The sequence below is a fragment of the Taeniopygia guttata genome, chromosome Z (assembly GCF_048771995.1).
Source record: "Taeniopygia guttata chromosome Z, bTaeGut7.mat, whole genome shotgun sequence".
Lineage (NCBI taxonomy): Eukaryota > Metazoa > Chordata > Aves > Passeriformes > Estrildidae > Taeniopygia > Taeniopygia guttata.
This window is the reverse complement of record NC_133063.1, coordinates 38,792,281-38,814,286: the sequence shown is the minus strand read 5'-3', so window position 1 is coordinate 38,814,286 and position 22,006 is coordinate 38,792,281. Positions and strand designations below refer to the sequence as shown.

The 22,006-nt window shown below is 38.0% G+C and overlaps 1 protein-coding gene across 1 annotated transcript; it reads left to right on the top strand.

Annotated features, from left to right (window-relative positions):
- Positions 1-690: 690 nt before the first annotated feature.
- On the top strand, positions 691-3,814 carry LOC100218792 (tetraspanin-3). The gene has a single exon (XM_072922354.1). It carries the CDS (start codon positions 1,765-1,767, stop codon positions 2,578-2,580), a length of 816 nt encoding a protein of 271 aa, XP_072778455.1. The 5' UTR covers positions 691-1,764; the 3' UTR covers positions 2,581-3,814.
- The last annotated feature ends 18,192 nt before the right edge of the window (positions 3,815-22,006 follow it).

Genomic DNA, 22,006 nt, shown 5'->3' with positions numbered 1-22,006 from the left:
TTGTAACTCATTTCTTATTATCTCATTCAGCTTTATGGACATCAGAAAAAGCAGAAAGGAAAAGAGGCAGGCTGAAATGCTTTTTTTCACAAATCTTGGAAACTAAAACACAGTAGTTGTTACTTCTCATAGTATTTTCTGTTGTTTTTCTGATATGTTTCCTCACACTTTTCTGAGAATATTTTTCTGCATTGTGGAAACAAACCAGTGTAGCTTCCATGTGAGGGAGAATTCTGTTGTCCCCCTTCCCCATCTCTCTGATGCAGAAGACAGAAATCAGAGAAAAAAAGAATTCAAGAGAAAAAGTGAATGATAGGAAAACCAACACAGCAGGAGAGCTCAAGGGGTAGCAGCAGGCGGAACAGGAGAGAGGACAGACAAAGACACCAGAGAAAGAAGACATGCATTCAGGAGCATCTTTGAAAGAAGGATTTTGTTAAGATTTAACAAGTTAATTGCTGCATGTTAATTACTGTTAATGAAAAGATTAAAAATAATAAAAGCAATTAATCTCATTCGAAAATAATTAGCCTTAATAACTTGTTTATAAAGCATACAGAAAGAGATTTTGATGGGAATCCACCCAACATCTGTGTATGTATAGTGTATATATCAGCAATTGGTTCTTATAAAATGTCTGACAGATGTGGGATCATCAGCCTTGCGGAGACTTTAACAGGGTTCCAGGGATCTGAGCACCAAATTATTCTGATTTTCTGTCAAGTTTGCAGGTGTTCATGTTTCTGAAAATGAGGATCATCTTTCTGTATTCTCCCTTATGTATGTATGTTGCATTAGTCTTTCTCTATGTCTTGAGGAAAAAAAGACCTTAAAGGGTTTCATCAGAAATGACAGAATGACTGCTGGGCTTAGGATCTGCCTTCCTGGCACCTGTGGCCAGATTTATGCGCGTTTCCAATCCTGCATGGCTCATGTGTACCACAAGTTTAAGCAATAATATTCTTCTCTTAACGCTAAGTGGCATCAATTCCCTTTGCTATTGTTGTGAAGTGATTTAGCTGGTGTGTAATTCAGTTTCTTTACACACAAGGAAAGGTTAATATAGCACTTACTGCCTCTTGTATTCAATCATTACAGCAGTCAGTCAAATCACTGGAAAGGCAAGCTGAGGGGTAAGTGTGGGATGGCAGGGATTTCTCATCCAGGTGTCTTGAGTAATTGAAGCTATCTACAGAGAAGTCTTGCTGAATAAAAAAGGGCAGAATATTATTACCATCATTACAGCCTTTAAAACACTGAATGAATGATAAAGGTGTTGAGGAGGATAATGAATCTAGGTGAGTATCACCTGTGGAGATTTCTTATGGAATAGCTCTGCTTTAACCATCCATTTGTTGATGGCTTTGACTTGCACATTTGTTGTCATCCTGGCTACTGCTGGAGAATTGGGCAGTCCAAGTAATCTGAACAAGCAGTGCACTTAGACTATTCCTCTGCATTTACGTCTTCCACACATGAAAAGAGTGCAACCATCTTCCAGCTCTCCAATGACAGCAGTGTAAGGGACCCTCCACAGCAAGCTGGGCACAAACCAGCTTCCTGGTTTCTGCAGGCTGTGCTGAGCAAGCTGCAGCAGCAGCATGTGGTTAAGCTGATGCAGGGCATAGTATTTGTCCTAAGGAGCCTTATCCGAGTTGCTCTCTTGCAAATTGTTTTTAGGTGGAGATGTCATCTGCTGCACCTGGGTAAGTGGTGTTGAAGCCTCTTAAATGTTGATGGTGAGGGTTAGCTGAAGTGAGCAGAATGAGGAGGCTTAGGGCTGTGATGGTTCTGGCTTCTTTGTGGTGCTATGAGGAAGCCTATCTTAGGTCTTTTGCTCGGTCTCTGCTGGCATCCCTAGGCTTCATATTCTGGGGTACTGCTGCAGCTCAGATGTTTGGTGGAGTTTCAGTGATCCTGATGTTCAAGAGCTACAGATATTTATTTCAGGAGACTTACTTGTCTCTCCCTGGTTGGTTGGCTCTTGCAAGTGCACTTACATTGCTACCTACTGGAGTTTTGGCTGTCTCTATTTCTGTTAAGCGTTCCCGCAATCAGCAAGGGACTCTTATGTATTTGCTGCTGCTCCTTCTTTGCTTAGAAATGTCTTCAGCAGCTCTGGCATGTTCCTACTGTGTTAGGACAGCTTCTCATCTGGAAAGTGCTATGGGTTACCTTGCTCACCAGCACAACTGGACATGCTCCCAGGATCCTGGAGACAGTGCTGTGGATGTGATACAGAGGAAGCTGCAGTGTTGTGGGGTCCACAACTACAAGGACTGGCTAAAGGCATCATCTTTGTATCATCCAGCTTGTGTCCCTAAAAGCTGTTGTAAGGAGGAGCATTCTCGCTGCAGGGGAGACTTAGGCCATGTGGAACAGCTTTCTGAGGAAGGCTGTCTAAAGAAGCTGGAAGACCAGTTGTGTTTTGCCATGCAGTACATTTTTTGGTGTAGTATTGTGCTAAGCATCTTGGAGCTCTTAGCTGGTGTCAGCAATGGCATCCTCATGAGACGTCAGCCATTCCATGAACTCCGTATTCTGGACTCGTATACCTTCTCACAGGACTATAGGTACTAGCTGCTTTGCTGGGTCTGCTACATCTTTCCTTGGCTTTTTACTACTTCATTGTTGCATTGGAAAAAAATGGAAATGTATTGCATAAATAATAATAATAAATTTAAATCAAACTAGTTGATCACTGCTGGATTTTTTTTCTTTAGTGTCATAATCTTAGATCAGTTCTCCCAACAGTTTTTTTTTTTTTTTTTCAATAAGCATTCTGTATCTGAGACTCTTCTGGGGACAAGTCCTCAGCATTTGCAGACACAAAACTACTGTATATGAGTGCAGGGGAAGCAGTTAGAAAAGGCATATCTGTCTCAGAGCAACTTGTGAGGTCATGAGCTACATTTTTGGATGAGTCTTAACTGTACTAGAATCTTGGAGAGCAATTAATGTGCAGATTCTTCTACTTCCAAACTTGTGTTGGAAAAGTTGCTTTTTCTATAAGAAGCCTTATGGATAAAGTTTAATATTTATTTTTCTTTTTCTAGCTCAAGTGCTGGTTTAAGTAACTTATTCTTCAATGAAAATCCATGTCAGTTTTTGAAGTGGCATGAGGGTACAACTCAAATAGGTTTGACAGTAACTGAGCAAATAATACGATGATGAGTAGCAGAAGGTAAAGCAGTCTTGGGAGTTGCACAGGATCCATTATTAAATGGTCTTCTCTTTTCACAGTACTTAGTGTAAGAATATTTGTCTAAGGACTCAAATACCAATTTATTGCTTAAATTTAGGTGGTATTGTAGCCAGAACTTTTTAATGTCTTAAGGAATATGTGCTTACTGTATGAGGCAGGTGCAAAATTTCTGGGAGCCTATGGAATTCTAAAATTAATCTAAATGTGCAACTTTATGCTGATTACTTGCAGAGCTGTGTGGGAGAAGATAGAATTCCAAATTTTAGGCAAGAATTACTGTGCAAGTGGCTCAAAACCATGTTCAAGTAGAAAAGGTAGCAGATTTTAGGACATCTGGAAGTATTATTTTAAATACGTGGAGAATTTCCCTTGGCTGACAGAAGTAAAAAAAAAAAAACCTTTTTGTTTTGTTTTGTGTGGTTCTCTCCTGCTCTGCATAGGATTTTCATGCAGGAGGAAGCTGGAATGTCTGTGTGAGAGAACCTCTATAATTTCACTTAATGAAGAGTTCATTTTCTTAGCAGGGCAGATTGGTCTAGGTGGAAAACAGTATAAGGGTTTGTTAAAGGTTATGTTAAGGACCACAAAAAGACAAAATAAGAAATTAAATTGGGAGAAGAAGCAGTGACTGTTGGGCTCTAATTGAGGAGAAAATGCTGCGAGAAAGGAGTGGTGCAGCAGTGTGAACGCAATAGCAACAACTATACAAAGAAAAAAATGGAAACCAGAAGTTTCATTTCTGTGTCTCAGCAATACAGTTGTCAAGTGCTGTTAATAATCTGAGGTTAAAAAACTCCCTGCAAAGAAATTTTGAGATTGTAAAGCACTTTCTTTAGCATCATGTCATAGCAACCGCTGAAATCTCTAGCCACAGGATACCTGTCTAATTTAGTATGGGTTGAATTTATTATCTTCCCCAAAAAATTTTATTTTAAAGTTATAAAATGATGAACTTCAAAATTCTATAAGAAAAAAAATACATGTAAATCATCTTTTATGTATGATGAGCTGTATTTTTTTATCATGTAGTTTGGCAAATGCATTAGCATGGGACAGATAATATAAAAAGTGAAGTATTCATAAGTACCTCATTTAGCTTTGCATTAGGCCGGAGGATGAAAAAGAAAGGAAAAATATACAGTAGGCATGAAGAAATATTGAAATTCAAACTAGGTTTATATACTGTATATGAAAAATTACAATGAAATATAATGGCCATTGAAGAAATTTCTTTTGGCAGTTTTAATATTTAGTGGCCCTGTTTTATGCAAATTTATAGTCATTATTATCTCCTGGCCTAACTAAAGGATCAGAATAGACTAAGCATTTGATGACCCTAAATTAATACCATGTAGTAATTTCTATAAATTAATTTCATAGACATATTTGCAGTGCCGGTGTAAACCGGAGAAACATGGTAGTAAAAAGCACTGTCAATCTCTGGGCTAATCTCAGATGATAAAATCTCTGGTGACAGTGCATTCTTATGAGTGAAGTATATTGGCATCAGTCTCAGCTAAGAGAAGAAGAAAAACACAATCAAAACCCAAAACAAATAGAGCAAAAATCAAAGCCCCAAACCTCCACCACCAACAGCAGCAACAAGAAAAAGCAGTGGAAAAGCTTTTAAAGCAGGAGTGGATCAAAATTTTTCTCTTGCTCAGCCCACCAGTGTAATGAGGGCCTGGCAAGCCCAGGCCTTGCTGACACCTCTTCTCCTGCCTCATTTTTCACTTTTTGGCATGTGGTATCAGCTGGTACATGCCCCCTGAGGTTAGTGTGGGAGTATGACAGTGTCTAGTACAAGTAGCATCCCTTCCTTCCTGATACACAGTCCGGACTCTTCAGGGCTTTTCATCCTTCCCTGCATTAAAAGCTTTTCTGACTGCTGTTTACATGGAGATTAATGGCTTGGGCTTCTGGGAGTTCTGATTGAAATGTACAACAGGATCTGTGCAAGTGTGTTTAGAAAGAAGCAAACCCTGTCTTGTTAATAAGAATAAATTCTTTGAAACTTTTCTGACTAAGCAAGATGAGAAGATTTTGCAATTTACCTAGATGTCTCAAATACCTAAAGAAAATGGTATGGGCAAAATACACTCATGCTGATAACAGGCAATGCTGAAAAGCTGCTTGCCTTCACACTGCACCCCTTTGGTACTACGGTCTCCTTTAATCACACCAACATGAAATTGGTTTCAACTTTGGGTCCGGGTATCAGAGGACAGTATCTAGCTGTGTCTTCTTGGCTTTGCTGCATCTCTCTTCAGACCAACTGCTAGATTCAGTAAACTTGCACGAGCTGGGCTCATGATGCCATGCAATATAAGACTAGCTGACAAGAGTGCAGCAAAGCAAAGGACTCTGTTCTACTCTATGTGTTTTACTCTGGGATAAGGAGAAAGGAATTTGGTATGTTTGTTCATTAAAACAGACTTTTCATCCTGCATTAGGCAAAATCTAGGGAAACAACCTTTCCCCACCCTTAATTAATCCAGAGAGTGAACAGGAGGAGGACTAGACAGATGGAACATAATTTGAATATGGAAAAATTGTCATCATCCCTCTTTAATTACTGTTATAGGATGGCTCTCTTCAGATATAAGTAGATATGACAAAGATGTGCTTCACATATTCAAGAGGGTAATTAGGCTGCCACATGCTCAAACCAATATACATACAGATCTGATTAAAAAGCTGACTCTCTGAAAACGATAGATGAGGTTTTAATACACATGGGTATTAGGAAAGAAGCAAGAAGGGATTGCTGTGAAATGAATTGCTGCAGTTCTTGTCTGTAGAGAGAAAAAGAAAAGGGAAAATATATTTAATTTAAAAGAGGCTATAAGGAGGAACTGAGGACACAAGAGGATGAATTCATACTATATAGTTTAAAATAATGCTTTAATTATAAAAACAGAGGAGAGCAGGTAGGCTGTACCAGTCATCAAACCACCACATACATCTCTGAACAGTTATGCAGTATGCACCATGCAGACTGTTTTTCCCTTCCAGGCCATATGGTTGTTCCTCAAGAATACGTGGTAGATTAAGAGTGTGTATTTCTGGAGATGAGTTTCAGCATTTGCATAGAAACAGGATAAAAGGAAACCTAGTCTTCAGTTGCTCTACCAGGGTAGGAAACTGGTTTTTTGGGTTTCTGTTGTCTCTGCCTTGCTGTTGACAGTGTTTTTACCTAGCAGTAAAACCTTTTTTCACCACTTTAAAGTAAAATCAACTAAAATTATTTTTAGTGTATGAGCAACACTTTTGCTGATTGAATTCTTGGTTTAGCCTGCTTTCCTCAGGTGAAATCCACGTGGACTCTTGGAGATGGTGCAAGAGCCGTTACACAGAGGAAGAAGCCTACAGAAATTCCTAAGTTGATCTATAGTTATCTAGTAGATGTACATCACCCATTTACATATATATGAGCTTTCAGCTCATATAAATTGATTGAAGGCTTTCTGAAGACTGCTCCCTTCATGAGACTAATCTTAAAGCTGTTTTGATATTTGGTCTCCAACTACTGTAACTGTGTTGACAGAATGGCCACTGTGACTCAAAATCACAGTATAAACTCTGTCTAATTGCTCTGAGGTAACATGAAATTGACATCTTAATGCAACACTAAAAAAGTTGTGGAATAAGTAGGCAACAAAATAAGGGGAAAAGAGGACTTAAATATACTCATGGTATCCTGTCAAAATATTAAATAAATCTATTGAATAAATATTTGCATGTGAGAAAGACAGAAGAAAAACAAATTCCAGTACTGTTGATTAAGGGAAAGCTGACCTGCCAAGTTTGTGCCCAGTCAAATTGTGTTCTATTTTCACTATATCTGCTAAAATGGACCCTGTATCATGATAAAAACTTGTATGGAAAGTGATGGTGCAGTTGTTTTATCTGTGAGATGTAGAAAGAGGCAAAACAAATAGTAAAATTTTTGCTTTTCCACAGATGCTTCCTCATTCAACACTCTTTAGGGTCTCAGGTTCAAATCTTATTTTTTTCTCCTGTGGTGAATCTTGTTTCATCATGCCACTTCACCTGATAATTTAATTTTTTTTTAAAGTGAGGTACTAGTTTGAAAGTAAACCAGTAAGAGATCCCGAGTCACAGCTACAATTTAATAGGAAAATTTAAATAAATGCAAGTAATATAGAAAATTCCTGGAACCTGCTTCAGATAGAAATTTCAACTCCAGACACTCAGCCAGCAGAACTGCCCTTTTATTTATTTCCTGCCACTTTCATTATGATTTATTCTTTTCTATATAAATAATCCCTGTGCTGTACCCAGGGAGTTGTTTCATTTCTGCAAGGTAGAAATCATTCATTTCCTGCCAATGGAAGCTCATAAAACAATATATTGACAATTATAGCCAGCTGAGCTGGTGATTATGAGATTAATTATTCTTGTGAATGATAGCATTTAGCTGCTTTAGGTTTCCAGCTCTGTTGTGTTGGGCATTTTCTGCGGGTAGGAGGCATCTGTGCAGAGGGCCCTTCAATGGACAGGGAGTCAGGCCTGTGCTGAGGACTCACTGCTCTCCTCCAAATGGGCTGAGGCATGATGGGCTTAGCTCTGGGATTTGCAACTGATAGCTCCCTGACAGCTGACATTTTGCGAAAATGCCTCCAGAACAATTTGGGTCAAATGCTATCTTTGGAAAGGAATCTCTTGGTTTTGTGTGTGGATAGGAAGATATTTTCAATTTTTTACAGTAGGTTGCTCAGAATACCCCACAGCTAGCGGTCACTGGTTTTCCCTGCAGTTACCTTGAGAAATTAATGTAATGACAGCTGTGTTAAGAAACTGATCTCCAAAAAAAGTAAGGAGTCTCTCAAATATTTTGGGCCACGTGCTAGTCAGTGACTGTGATAGCTGCCCCAGAGCCTAGCTATGTGGTAAAAGTAGTTTCACTGAACAGGATGGATACTGCTTTAGGAGCCAAAAGAGAGAAAATTTAAGTGACAATATTCTTTCTTCTTGTCAGGGAAAGTGAGTCACTGGGTATGTATTTGTTCCAGACCCCATAAGACCCTTGGTTTTGCTGCAGCTCTCTGGGCAAAAGCCGATGGTGGCCAAGCCTGGGGCGAGCCAGTGGACTGTGTGCCTTGCACTGCTATGGACCTGCACTGAGCACAAGGAGTCATGACACCATGGGCAGCCCAGAGACAGAGACAAATGCCTGAGGCACTCAGCTAAAAGGGAATGTTCCTCTTAAAGAGAGCAATGGAAGTGTTACTTCCACTGAATTACAGGGGGTATCTGCAGATTGGGGACCTGACCAAAGAAATGGCAAGTATGGGTGCCCATATCAGTCACTCAGCCAGTTCAGAGGACTGACCTTGAGGCAATATGCCCCCGATGCTGATCACATCACAGGATCTGTGCACTGTCAGACTGTGCAGGCCTAGTTTGTGATGATCCTCTCTTTTGTGCCCCTTGCCAACATCCTTGGAATTGATAAATGCCCAGAGTTGCCATATAGGATAAACATGTACAGAAAACTTCACACAATGACCCAGTGAAACATCCAAGGACACTCAATGTTCTAGGTAAACTCTAAAAAAATTAGGTTTCTTGTCAGCATACAGTGATTGTCTGGTTATATAGCCCTCTGAGAAAAGAACTGTTAAAGAAAATTGTATATATATATAATGCATAAATAAACAAATATTTATAAAATATATGTACATATAACTTTGTTGCCTTCAGGTTGCAAGGCGACAGCACGGCAGCCCGGCCTGTCCGGGCTACTCGGGCTAACGACACACGCTGACACCAATGTGGTGGACGGTCGAAAGCCTTTATTATCCTATCTCATGGGTTTAAATAGTCTTGGGGGACTTTGCTATGTCAGAGGGGGGTTGGTAGGGTGTCTAGGGTTAGTCGGGAGTGGAAAACTACTGGGTTAGGTGTAGTTACATGCTCTGGGGTTAATAGATAACGTGAAGCAGGGAGAAGGGGGAAGGGTCTCTCTTTCCGTCACATCCCGAGATCTTCCGTTCGCCTGTCCCTATCTACCACAAACTTTTATATTATATATAAGATACACATATTATATATATATATATATATATATATATATACATGTATGAAGGGGGACAGAGAGAATATGTACCTTCAGTTGTATTTCATTTCCATGGATACCAGAGCCTTAAATTGGTCTAAATGTCAAAGTTTTAGTCATTTCTGTTCCTTAATCTATATATCTGCCAATGAGAGCATTATGAGATATTTAGTTACTTATTACATTTTGTTAAGGATGGCATTTGATTTATCAAAAGCTAATTATGATGAGATTTTTACTGGTGAGCAAAGGAACATGATCTGTGTGGTAGGTGACAGAGAGCTTGTTTAGAAAGACTGATATCTGCAGATGTTAGGAGCTCTTACTTGGTAGATGGTTTTATGTTACCTCAAATAGATATGCATCAAGGGTCTTAAATTTTAAACAGGCAGGGCAAGAGATAGGTAGTAGTGTAAATGTCAAGGAAATGCAAATTAACAATGAAAGTATCATCACTGGATGATGATACAAAAGGAGACAGTATCATCCCCTAATGCCCTGATGCCCTTTTTTAGAGTGCAGTTGAGAAGCCTCAATATGCAAATATTTTACTGGCAGCAGAATTTAGGGAGAGATTTGGGAGGTGTCTTAGGGCATGACCAAACATTCTTAAATTTCTGGAGTGTTTTGATGCTGTAGAAATCCATGAAAATCTTTGGTTGTCACAATGGCAGGTGATGTTTTGCACTCTACCTGAAGTCCCATGCTAAACTGCAGAAAGTGACTCAAGTAAGTTGTGAGGAAACTGAGAGAGTTCAGCCTCTGTGTTCAGTCCATACCAGCTGTTCTGCTCTTGAGCACTGCAGTTACATGTCAGATAATTATTTGCACAACCTTTAAGAATTCATGCAATTGCAGCGATATTTGTTTGGGTTTTTTCTCCCTTTTGAATCTGCTTTCTTTACAGTTGAAACATTTCCAAAACTGACATCTGGCCTATTGAAAATAAAAAGAAGAGGTTTCAGCTATTACAATTTGCCTTAGCTTCCTCACTCAGTGTTTTGTTTTGTTTTGTTTTGATGTGAGTGTATAGCTTGTTCCTTCTTTGAAAAATATTTTCTCACTCCCACTGAAAGATAAAAATTTCATACAAGATGTAGAAGAATGACCAGTTGCAGTTATCCAAATGATCTCTCAGTGTGTCTGATTTGACCCTTTCAGAGTTTCGCTGTAATTCCTGAGCCTGTGCTGGGGTACATAAACCTGTGGTTCGGATTGTAGAATGGAGACTTAAGGAGTTATGCTGTGGTGTGGTAACACTGCACATATAAGAAGTTATTTGATCCTGTCCTTCTGAAAGAATGAATAATAAGGAGCAAAATAAATTCCCTCACTTTGCTTTGGTCTTGAATACTGCTTTAACTGGAGACAATGCATAGGCAGATGTGAAATTTTTAGTTAATTTATTCTTCTGAAAGGTGCTTTGCCTTAAGGGAATAATTTTCCTTCTATACTTTAGTTTTCATCCTTTAAAAGTACAGTTCACTTTTCTGTGCAAATATTACAAGTATATAAGCCAGAAATAGCTTTATTTGATGCCTGTTAAGGCAGAATAGTTTTTAAGGAAAGCCAGGAAAGGAGTTTTCCTTTGTAATATTTAACCTTCTTCTGAGAACATCACAGTTAAGTGGGTTACATTTCCTGTTCCTACCTTGAACCATATTTAATCAGGATTAGACATAATTTGAAACTGAAATAAAATACACTTGTTCTATCAACCCCTCTGTTTCCATTTTAATCTTTCCGGTCAGCAAGTCAAATAGTAATAATTTGCCTCCATTTATTTCCAGTTGATGCCCTTCTTATTTAAAATTGCTTGTTTTTTCAACAAACACTGATAAAGAAATGTTCTTTCATCTGGAAGAAAAATACTGGAAGCATTTCAGAAGAGAGCATTAAAACATGGCAGATTTTGGTTATGGCTGGGCTTGCCTGTGTACAGTGGAAGCATACAAATATGAAATGCTTGTGGTTTAACATTGGCAAGGCTGGAGAGAGGGAATGGTTTGACAGGCATAAGAGGTAAAGGAGTTGGACTAAAAGCCTTTGCGCATTTCCCTGCTCCCTCCTCTGTGCTACCCACCATTTTTCACAAACGTCTGTATGGTCTGCCAAGGATGATTTTATACCTGCCAGCCACATTTCCCCAAATAAATATTGTTGTATTGACAGGTACGAGATGAGATGCGTTACACTCCAATATTTTATCTGAAGCCACAAAGTGGAATATCTTTTCATCATATTCATAATCTCAGTCTTTGTGAATAAGAGCAATTCCAAAAAGAATTGGAAGTATTTAGTTGCATTACAGTCTTTTCTTACAAAGCAAGTGGTTTAAATCCCACATTGGGTTAAGTGTGAATAGAGGAACTATCTTAAGTTGAATAGCACTTTTTTTACGAATGCTGAAGTTTTTTGATCTGATTAATGATTATTTCATTTTTGGTCAGTTATAGGAATCCTGTTAATAACAGATGCTATCATGAACTATAAACATTTCAGCAGAAATCGGACTATTTATTACTTCTCGCATCTGATAAATTGAGAACAATAATTATGCATGACAGACTTGGCCAATGTATCTATGTACTTTTGTCAAACAGTTTTCAAGACACTTAAAGTTTGGTGATCTTGGGAGAGGATTTATGAGCTACACCACTTAGCTGCAAAGAAACAGTATAGTAGTGGAAAAAATAAGTGCCATGAAGGAAAATTACTTTTGTTTCTAATTTACAATTTTGTTTTACATTTCCTCCATGAAAACCAAACAACATTGTAAGATTGCAATAACTCTTGATCAAAACACCAAATCCTAGATCTGCTCAGTACTGTGGAGACCATAAGTGTCACAATGTCAGTAAACAGCAGAGAGCATCAGGAGAATCCAGTGTAGGGTACATAGCATGTGGCTTTTTCCTGGGTTGTTAGTTTTGACATAAAAACATTTTACAGAAAATTAGAGCTTAAAATATATAGTCATTAGGATGATAGAAATAGTAATCTAATTTAAATCTTTAATACTAAAGCAGTTATTTAGGTTTCTAATAACAGGAGAGGAGCTTTTCTTCAGGACCCAGTCAGTGGTGTGCCACCAGTGTGCCTATCCAAATGTGTGTCCCAAGTGTGAGAGTTGTCACATCTATGCATCAGCTTGGCTGTTTGCATTATTTTGGGATGCTCAGACATTTTTATGATGAAATAAAAATTGCTGCACCTGAATGACAGCTATAAATTTTCAGTGCATAAAGACAGAATACTGAATATTCTGGGATAAAACTATCAGTTGCGATGGTGCATCTTTAGGGAAACATTGAAAAGGGATCCACACCTTCATGAGAGCACACATGAAGAGAGTGTGGAAGGGTGCTTGTTGGTTTGTAGGTGTTTCACAACATTTTAAAAGTGTCTAGGCTTGCTAGTGTTGGTCCAGAAAGTATATTTCATTGTGTGCTGGCAAACAAATAGATGCATTCTGATTTAAGTACTTTAATGTAGTTTAAGCTTTGTGAGCTGAGCAGTTCACCCTTGTAATATATATGTGAGTATAATTTCTGATTTTATTTGTGATTTATGCTTCCTAATCACATAAAGTCCACAGTTATTTCCTGATTTTGCAAGTCTGGCGCTTCTTATGTAAATATTGCTTTTCTTGCCTCTTATGTAAATATTGCTTTTCCAAAGGAGTTACCAGTGTTCTGTTTGTTTCTTCAAACACCAACACCCTTGTTTATCTATTTCTTCTTATAGACGGATGGCTGGAAGTAAACATGCAAAAATCTGGTAAGAATACATTTTAGAGAGACAATTTATTAATTCAATATCTTAATTTTTATGTGTTAAATACAATTTTCTGTTAACCTCTGTAGATGCCTTCTTGCCTTGTAAACTTACCTAGTTCATCCTGTCAATTTGAAAAGGGCACCTCCATGGAAGGAGAGAAGAGATGCAGACGTCTGTGTGTCTGCATCCTATCAAGCCTGATTCCTCGTGCAGTTCGGCAGCCAAAGGAGATCAGACAGCCATTGACCATGTTCTGGTATTGATTGGATATGGAGGGCCATTGTGTTGCATGAGGACTCCATGGTGAATGCAATTTTAATCCCTCTGGACAAATATTTACTGCAAGTGTGATGTAATTTAAGCTCTTCTCTTGGAAAATCGGGATGTATGCACCTACTGCCTTTCTGTTTTGGGAGATGGGTACTTGCCACATGGGAGAAAAGAGACCAAGAAATGCTTTGCAGCCAAATGCATGCATAAGGCACACAATGCAATTTATTATTTCAAATTTGTTGTGTTTCTTTTCAATTCTCTTAATCTTGGTAAGATGTCTCTTAATAAATGGAAGTTGTTTCTTCTGCCCAGAAAAAAAGGGCAATAGTCCCATTTGTTATTTTTCTGTTTTGTTTATTGCAGATATTAAGCAACCACAAAGAGCAGAAACAATGGCTTTCCTTGACTTGTGGAGTTACACAGCATCAGTTTTCTTTCTGCCTTTGTCAAAGCTGAAATAAACAGTGGAACAGGTTCAAATGCTCAAATTATATGCTTGTGTGCAGCTGACCTGGGTGTCACTGTGGACAGCCTGTGGTGCATTTAACTGCAACGTTGCTTCACTTGCCTGCTTCTTTTTTTTTTTTTTTTTTTTGTTTTGTTTTGAGTGACTAGTTGAAGGGAGTCTCTGGATTTGATTGTGCATGAAAAAAATTACTGAAGTCTTCACAGCAAATGCATTGGGAATTTGTTTTAGATTCTCAGGCAATCCAGCCAATCTGAACCCATATGCCCCATTAGTCAAAACAAATTTAAAACTCTTGCTACAAACCTTGTTTATCTTGCAGCCTGCATTAAAAAATTCCAGTGTATTCCTTGCAGCCTTTTGCACAGTAGAAGTAAGTTTACAATTTCACGTATTTTCCTCCCAGCCTAACAGCTTTGGTCTTCATGGTCCTGACATACCTTGATGCACCTTATAATACTTGGCTGCCGTTATGTATACAGGCTTGCACATAGAAGTTACTATCCTGGTTCTTCTAACTGCAATACAGATTTCTACCATGTGCTGACAGAAAACTAAATGGTAGGATCTGCTAGTCTGCAATCAGAGTAGTACAATTGTTGTCTCCAGACAACAATTAGAGTAGTTTGACTGTAATGTGGAGCTGTTTTGATCCTGGACTGCTTTATTACCTCTTGTACTCTGAAGAGGAGGTTGCGTGTTGCAGAGCGGCAGGCAACAGCACCAGCTCTGGACTCTGTCCATCCTGGTGTTTATACACCCCAGGGAAATCTAATGAGTCTTTTTATTACATTCTGTATTCACCTGGTCAGACCCTAACCCTTGGTTTATAGCACCAAAATATCTATTTGTCTGAACCATACTCAGTAGAGAACTGGTCTTATGTGGGGTTATGACAGTTGATGGCAGTTCTTGTGACACGTCGGTGCAATTGAAATATAAGGGATTTAGTTAACTCTGAAACTTGCCACCTTAAACCATCCGCTGAAGGGGTCTCCAGCTGGTGGTTTCCAGGTTGTGACTTTCTGTTTATACTTTGTTGTCCAATCAGTTTTTTACCTTTATTACAGCTGCTGCATTTCACTTTGACAAAATACTGTGGAAAGAGTCTGAGATAAGTTTGAGCTGAGGACTTGGTTTCACCTGTTTTCTTTCCTTCATCTCAACCACTGTTACTTTATGCTTTTCTGATGGAGAACAAAGCACATGATGGGTGAGTGGTTGGCTGACTAACCCTTCTGAGGTATCTGCGACAAGATCAAAGGAACATTGGAAGCTTGTCTCTCTACACCTACATGTAGTGGCCTCCTGGGGCCTTTCTGTTAATTGGGCAGCATAATTTCCACTGGAAAACTCAGAAAAGCTGAAGTTTCTAATAGCAAATCTAAGAAAATACCTTTTACAGTCTTCAAAAAATCTAATAATAAGGAAAAAAACCCTATAAAAATAAGCCAAAAAGTGCAAAGGTTTTCCCCAAACATTTTTCCAATTAAGTGTCTCACATTTTGATTTAGTGACTTCCCGGGGGTTTCTTTAGATGTCTAGACTGCAAAGCTTAGGATCTTTGAATTCTTTTTTCCTGCTTCTCCACTCCAAAACCACTACTCTACTTTTGAACTATTATTATATGCATATACATATACATTACTTATTACTGTTACTATATGTGTATAAAATTCTACCCATTGTGGGCTTGTCAAAATAATATTTCTTACTGATAGCTAGCACAGTGATCTTTCCTCTTTCCTCTTTCTGAGTATGTCTATGCTCCCTGAGTACATGAGTTATAAGTTTAAGGCCAAAATCCTGCCAGTTTACTGACTCCCATTTCTCTCCATATGTGACACTTGTTCATAAATACACTCAAATGCTCAAGGGACTCTTTTCATTACTTACCACATTCTTCATTTAACTGAGTTTTTTGAGGGAATAGTTGCGCTGTTGGAATGGAGTTGGTGAATATGCACTGGAAATGAACCCAAGAAATCACATAACCTTCATGGGATTTAAACAGTGAGTGTTCTTATCTTGACTCATGAAGGGAAACCTGCAATTAGCAAGTGGAGCACTTGTTAATTAAATAAACATTAAATGCTGCAGTAGATGTTTTCATCAATATTCTCTGACCATCAGTGTGGATAGGGAGGGAAGGCAATTTAATGATGATTGGAGTTAGTAGCACATTTTCATCACATAAATATAGTTGACTGAATAATTCATTTCCGACAATACTCATGAAGGAGCCAGCTCCTTGTTCTCTGCTCCTAGTGATTCCCAAGCTTTACCCACATGAACAATGTCGAACCCCATTAAATCCATGAGAGAAGGGCATTAATTTCTAGAAATGTGTTTTACTATTGTGATGTATTTGCCAACTAGCAGAGGTTATTTTATAGGCAATTCACAAACTGTTTACTTTGATTGTCTCTCATTTAACATTCAATGAATGTACTTGGTCAGCTTAAAGGAACGAGGCTAGAACTTTGGAGAGGCAAATAAATTTGGTTGAAAACTTTTATTTTTTGAAAAATATTTTTTATTACAAAACTGAGGAGTGGAGAATATATTGTATAATAATCAAATTATACAATATCTCTCAAAGCAAATATCAACAATATTTGCTCCTCTCCTGGAGTTTAAACTCATAGTAGCACTGTAATGGGAAATGAAAGCTGACAAGTAAAAGTGAGTTTTGTCATGTTTTGACAGGTTTACTTTTGTAGACCTATCTGAAAGCAGCAATTCTGCAGAAGAGATACTTCTGACAATGATGACAATGTTTTTGTCCAAAGTACATATTATTTTAGAATAATTGTGACTAATCTGAGTAATTTTCAATGCTTCTTTTTTCACTTTAACCATTCCCCCCTCAAAAAAACCCCCCAAAAAACCCAACAAAAGCCAAACCCCAAAGCCCTGCTGATTATGACTGGACCACTTCAATTTTGAAAACAGCAAATCTTTTCACTAACTCCTCCTCCTTTCTGCGTCTCTTTTTATTTTTTTTTTTAATTAAAAAAATCCAATTTATGTCTGAATGACTAGTGATGAAATAATCTTCTGTCTCCTACATTTTTTATCCCCTGGCTTTTGTCCACTTTTGGACACCTCTTCATTTTACAATTATCTGATGATGGCTCATACTAAAAGAGAGGTGAAAGAGATGCTCCTCATGCACTTAAACTGACCATTGCCCAAGGGATATCTGCTGAATCAGAGCAGTAGTTTGTGTAGACCAACAATGTGGCTTAAAGAAAAGGGACAAAATAGCCAATTTTCCTTGTCTTTACATTTGCTATTCTGTGTTTACAGCTGTTGCATAAATGTTGTGTATGCTGATGTTGTGTAACAGATCTCTATCTGGCCTTCTTTTAAAAAGCCATTTAAGGGGAAGTTAATAAAACTGTCTAAACCCCTATCTGAACCTTCAAATACAGAATTCCTCTGCAGAGATCTTGTGATGCTGCATTCTAAAATTTTGCAATTGTCTATAGAAAGAAGCATTTTTGTGCATTTAGTGATGATCTTCTGCTACTTTCAGTAAATACCCTGCTCTTTTCTTGTAGTTTTGTTTCTTTGAGGAAAAGGGAATACAGTCAGTTATGATTCCTCAATTTTTTCTCACTTTATTTTTTTTTTTAGAAAACTTATTATCATGTGTGAGACTTGTTGCTAAGGCAAATGATGTTATCCTTTCCTGGCATTAATTTTAAGAAAGCTGCTTCTTTCTCTTGACAATATCCAAGCACAATATATGACTATTATAAATATGTAGGTATAATAGAAAAGTTAGAACTTTTGTCTTATTCTCTGTACCTGCTTTCTTGAAGGCCATTTTGTTTTTTGTGAGCTGCTACTGCGTATTAGATTTAGGAATGTAAAAAAATGTCCAAAAATAAGTTCAAAATCTATTCTGAGATGTGGTGTCATATATTGGGGTTGCACTGCTCCTCTCACAAACTTTTTCCTTATCTGTTTATTCTAACACATAGCAACTTGCTATTATTTAGCTAAAAATTTTAAAGCCTTTAAGTCTCTTAATAAAAGAGGCAATTATATATTATTCCTTGTGATATTAAACCTCTATAAAATATCCAATAAAATTACTGAATATGGACTCATTTAGTTTAAATAAGAAAATGAATATTATTTTACCTCATGTCATCCTTACAAATTCAATTTCTATTTTTTCAAAAGGTCAGCAGAAGAGAGACTGGAAGATAGATGCATTGGTAGCTATTGGAAAGCCCAACTCAGAAAGCTGGGAAGGTCTATTATCTAAACTCTGAGATGTTTTCTTAGAGCAAGATGCAGTCCCATCATTGTATTTTCCTTCAAGCAAGTGATGCTGCTGGTCTCATCTGCAAATTTATATTTGTAATCTGTATGAATGTACAGATACTGATATGCTGAAGATAAGCATCTTCACCAATTGTAATTAAAATCACAATAGTAAAGTGTCCCTTGTTTTTTGGCCAGGAGAAAGTTAATTTTTTTCGCAGTAGTTGTGAAGCAGGAGAGCTTGAAGCCATGTGGGTGTGTCAGGGTTGTTCTAAACTAAATTATTTCTAAACACAGAAATATAAAATGGTAGTTGGATACCTATGACATTAAAGTCAGTAATTCCTAGAATTTTCCCACTGGATTTTTGTCCTTCTACTTATTAGAGTAGTCTGAGATAGTGGAGTAGCTAACATACCCTGTACATGAGTACACCAGAATTGTAATCCTCAGCCCATGACCTTAAAGCATGCTTAGACTGGAAGGTTCATATATAACTAATTATTATATTTAAATGAGTAAAGTCTTGGGATGACTTTTTATTATATTATATACCTTTCTTTAAGTTTGGAAGAATCTGCTGAGAAAGAAAGAAAAATGAGTGGAATTTTATTTCTATCGTCCTTTAAATGACCTTATATTTTTCTTTACACCAACATCTTTTGTTAATATACATCACTGTTCCTCTTACTGAAAGGATGCCATAAAATTGAGATAGTAGTGGCTTAGTTTAAACAAAGATACCTAAATGCCTGACTTGAAAAGGGAAGACAGAGCAATTTTTATTCCAGTGTAATTGAGAATTTAATGTTTCAGGAATTAACTGTTCATTTCAGTAATGTTTATGTGCTTTAAAACATTTAGTGGACAGAATGAAAGAAATTGTTCTGGAAGAACCTATAATTTCCCTTTATTTGAATATGGTTCATTGACCACTATATATAAATGTTATCCATTAAGGAGAAATTGGCAGTTCATGAATTAGAAACAAGAATAATTTGGCAGAAATTATTGTTTTCACAGAATCACAGAATATGCTGGGTTGGAAGGGACCCATGAGGATCATCAAAGTCCAATTCCTCGCCCTGCACAGGACATCACCAGAAATCACACCATGTACCTGAAAGCATTGTCCAAATGCTTCTTGAGCTCTGTCAGGGCTGGTGCTGTGACCAGGGGTGGTGCTTCTCCTTCTGTAAGGAGCCTGTTCCAGTGTCCAGCCACTCTCTTTTCCTGATATCCAGCCTAAACCTGCCCTAACTCATCTTCAGGTCATTCCCTTCAATCCTCTCAGTGCTCACCACAGAGAAGAGATCAGTGCCTGCTCCTCCTCTTCCCTCACAAGGAAGTTGTAACTGCAGTGAGTTTTCCCCTCAGTCTCCTCCAGGCTGAACAGACCAAGTGACCTCAGCCACTCCTCACATGGTTTCACTTCAAAGCCCTTCACCATCTTTGCTGCCCCTCTTTGGACACTCTCTAACAGCTCAATGTTTTGCTTATACTGTGGTACCCAAAACTGCCCCAACATTCGAGGTGAGGCTGCCCCAGTGCAGAGCAGGACAATCCCCTCCCTTGCCTGACTGTGATGCTGTGCTTGATGCACCCCAGGACATGGATGACCCTGCTGGCTGCCAGGACACACTGAAGTGCACAGAGGAATATTGATTAATTACATTTCTATGGTAATATTTTGTATTGGCATAGCAGGAGCAGAAAAATTGGTTATGTCCCGCTACTCTCTAGAACAGTGTATGGCAATTCTATAAATGTGGTCCTATGTTAATATCTTGCTGGTTCATATATATTCTAATAAACACCTGCTTAATTTATTCCTACATCAGTGAACTGATGGAGGGAAGCAAGAAATAATTGTGATGCAGTAAGAATTTCTATAAAATGAAAAGTCTTATTGTTCAGAAAGTACAGATACGAGAAAGCTGAAGAATACACAAATAGCTATCAGAGACCCAGGAGAATGGATGTCTTGATGGCTTTGATGATCTGTCTAAATTATCTAGTCACAAAACAGGTTTTACTCCAACTTGCCAATAATTTAAAGGAGGCAAGAAATCTTTGTCCAGTGGAAAAATCAGAGAACAGTGGTCTTCGTTGAGTGCTGCAGTAGCTATTGTATCACATATAGCTGCTCATGGCTTGGGCAGATATGTTCGGGATAAAAGCTTGGTGGGCCCAGATATAGATGGGGAATCTTGTCACAACCAGTTTTTGACTAGTCGTTAGTAGGGTTCCCCAGGGCTAAATATTGGAGCCATCCTGTTTAATATCTCTATCAGTGATCTGATGAGAGAATGATGAGAGATTTGAATGCATTCTCAGCTGCTATGCAGTGACACTAAATTGGGCAGGAGTGTTGATCTGGTGGGGAGTAGGAAGGCTCTACAGAGAGACCTGGACAGGCTGGAGCGATGGGCCAAGGTGAATCATATGAAGTTCAACAGTAACTCCATGCGTCGCTGCAGGTTTCAGGCAGAGTGTCTAGAAACTCAGTTGAAAAGGACCCTGGGGTACTGAGGTGCTGTAGCATGTTAAAAGATGAACAATGAGGCTGCTAAAGTGTCTGCAGCACAAGTTTTATAAGAATCTGAGGGGAATAGTGTTGTTTACCCTGGAGAACAGGAGACCTCATTGCTCTCTACTGCTACCTCAAAGGAGTTTTGTTGAGGTGGATGTCAGTCTCTTCTTCCAGGTAACAGGTGATACAACAAGAGAAAACGGCCTCAAGTCACACCCAGAGGAGGTTTAGATCAGGTATTAGGAAATTTCTTCACTGAAAATGTTGCTCAGTATTAGAATGGCTGTCCTGGGAAGTTGTTGTGTCACCATCCCTAGAGGCATTTAAAGAGTAGTAGACGCTTTAGTGGTAGACTTGGGAATTCTGGGTTAATGGTTGGACTTGATGATTTTAAAGGTATTTTCTAACCTAAATAATTCTATGATACTATGACAACATGAAATCTCTTTGGATTTGAATACAAAATCCATCATCTATATTACCACCAAATGCTTAAGTGGTCTTTTTACAGGTTCTGTGACTTTAGTTAGAGATCACAGTTTTTAATCCTCTCAAGTGCTTTTATAGAGCTTGAACACCACCCAACCTCCCACTGTTCTCTTAACTATTATCATCTTTTACTGAGTAAATTAATCTTATCCTGTAAATCATATGCTCCATTAATATTTTTTCCTGTTGAAAGGATATCAAGCCCTAATTGTGAAATGTTATTCAAAGTTGTAATCCAGATAGCTTCTCAACATTGTGCGTATTGTTCCTTTTCATCCAATGTCTTTTTTTTTTTTTTTAGTGGTATCTCAGAAAGTCTGCCACCCTTACCACTTAAGCAAACTTTATGTGCCATTTCTTATTGAAGTTGAATGAGATCCTAATCTACAGAGATATTTTCACAAGCTTGGATTGTTATTTGTCCTCTATTAATATTATTGATTTGACAGAAAACTGTCTTTGGAGGCAGTTGAAACCCAAAATATACTGATATGTGTGTGCTAGGACTTTATTTGTTCCTTCATTTGGAATGTCTTAATACCTGAACCAAAATCTAGCCAAACATATACTCACATTATGTCTTCCAGAATTGAGAGGATGCTATGTGAAGTATGCTTCAAAAGAAAATGATAATTATTTTTGTTGATAACACAGATGTTTTTAAAACCTCAAGATTTTAAAATTATGCAAATCTGCATACTTCATTCCTTTGTTACTTTTATATATATACACACACACCCACACACCACATACACACCCATCCACACAAATATATATATGTATATTCCTATATTCAAATTTAATTAGTTTGGTCCTCTAGAGATGGCCCATTTTGCTGAGTGCACTCTGGTTTTGATTAAGAAAATAACATTGGAAAGCAGCAAATTATACATTTGC

What these genes read in the sequence shown, in the direction of transcription:
- LOC100218792 (XM_072922354.1), top strand. Translation starts at nt 1,765, where the DNA reads ATGAGGAGGCTTAGGGCTGTGATGGTTCTGGCTTCTTTGTGGTGCTAT.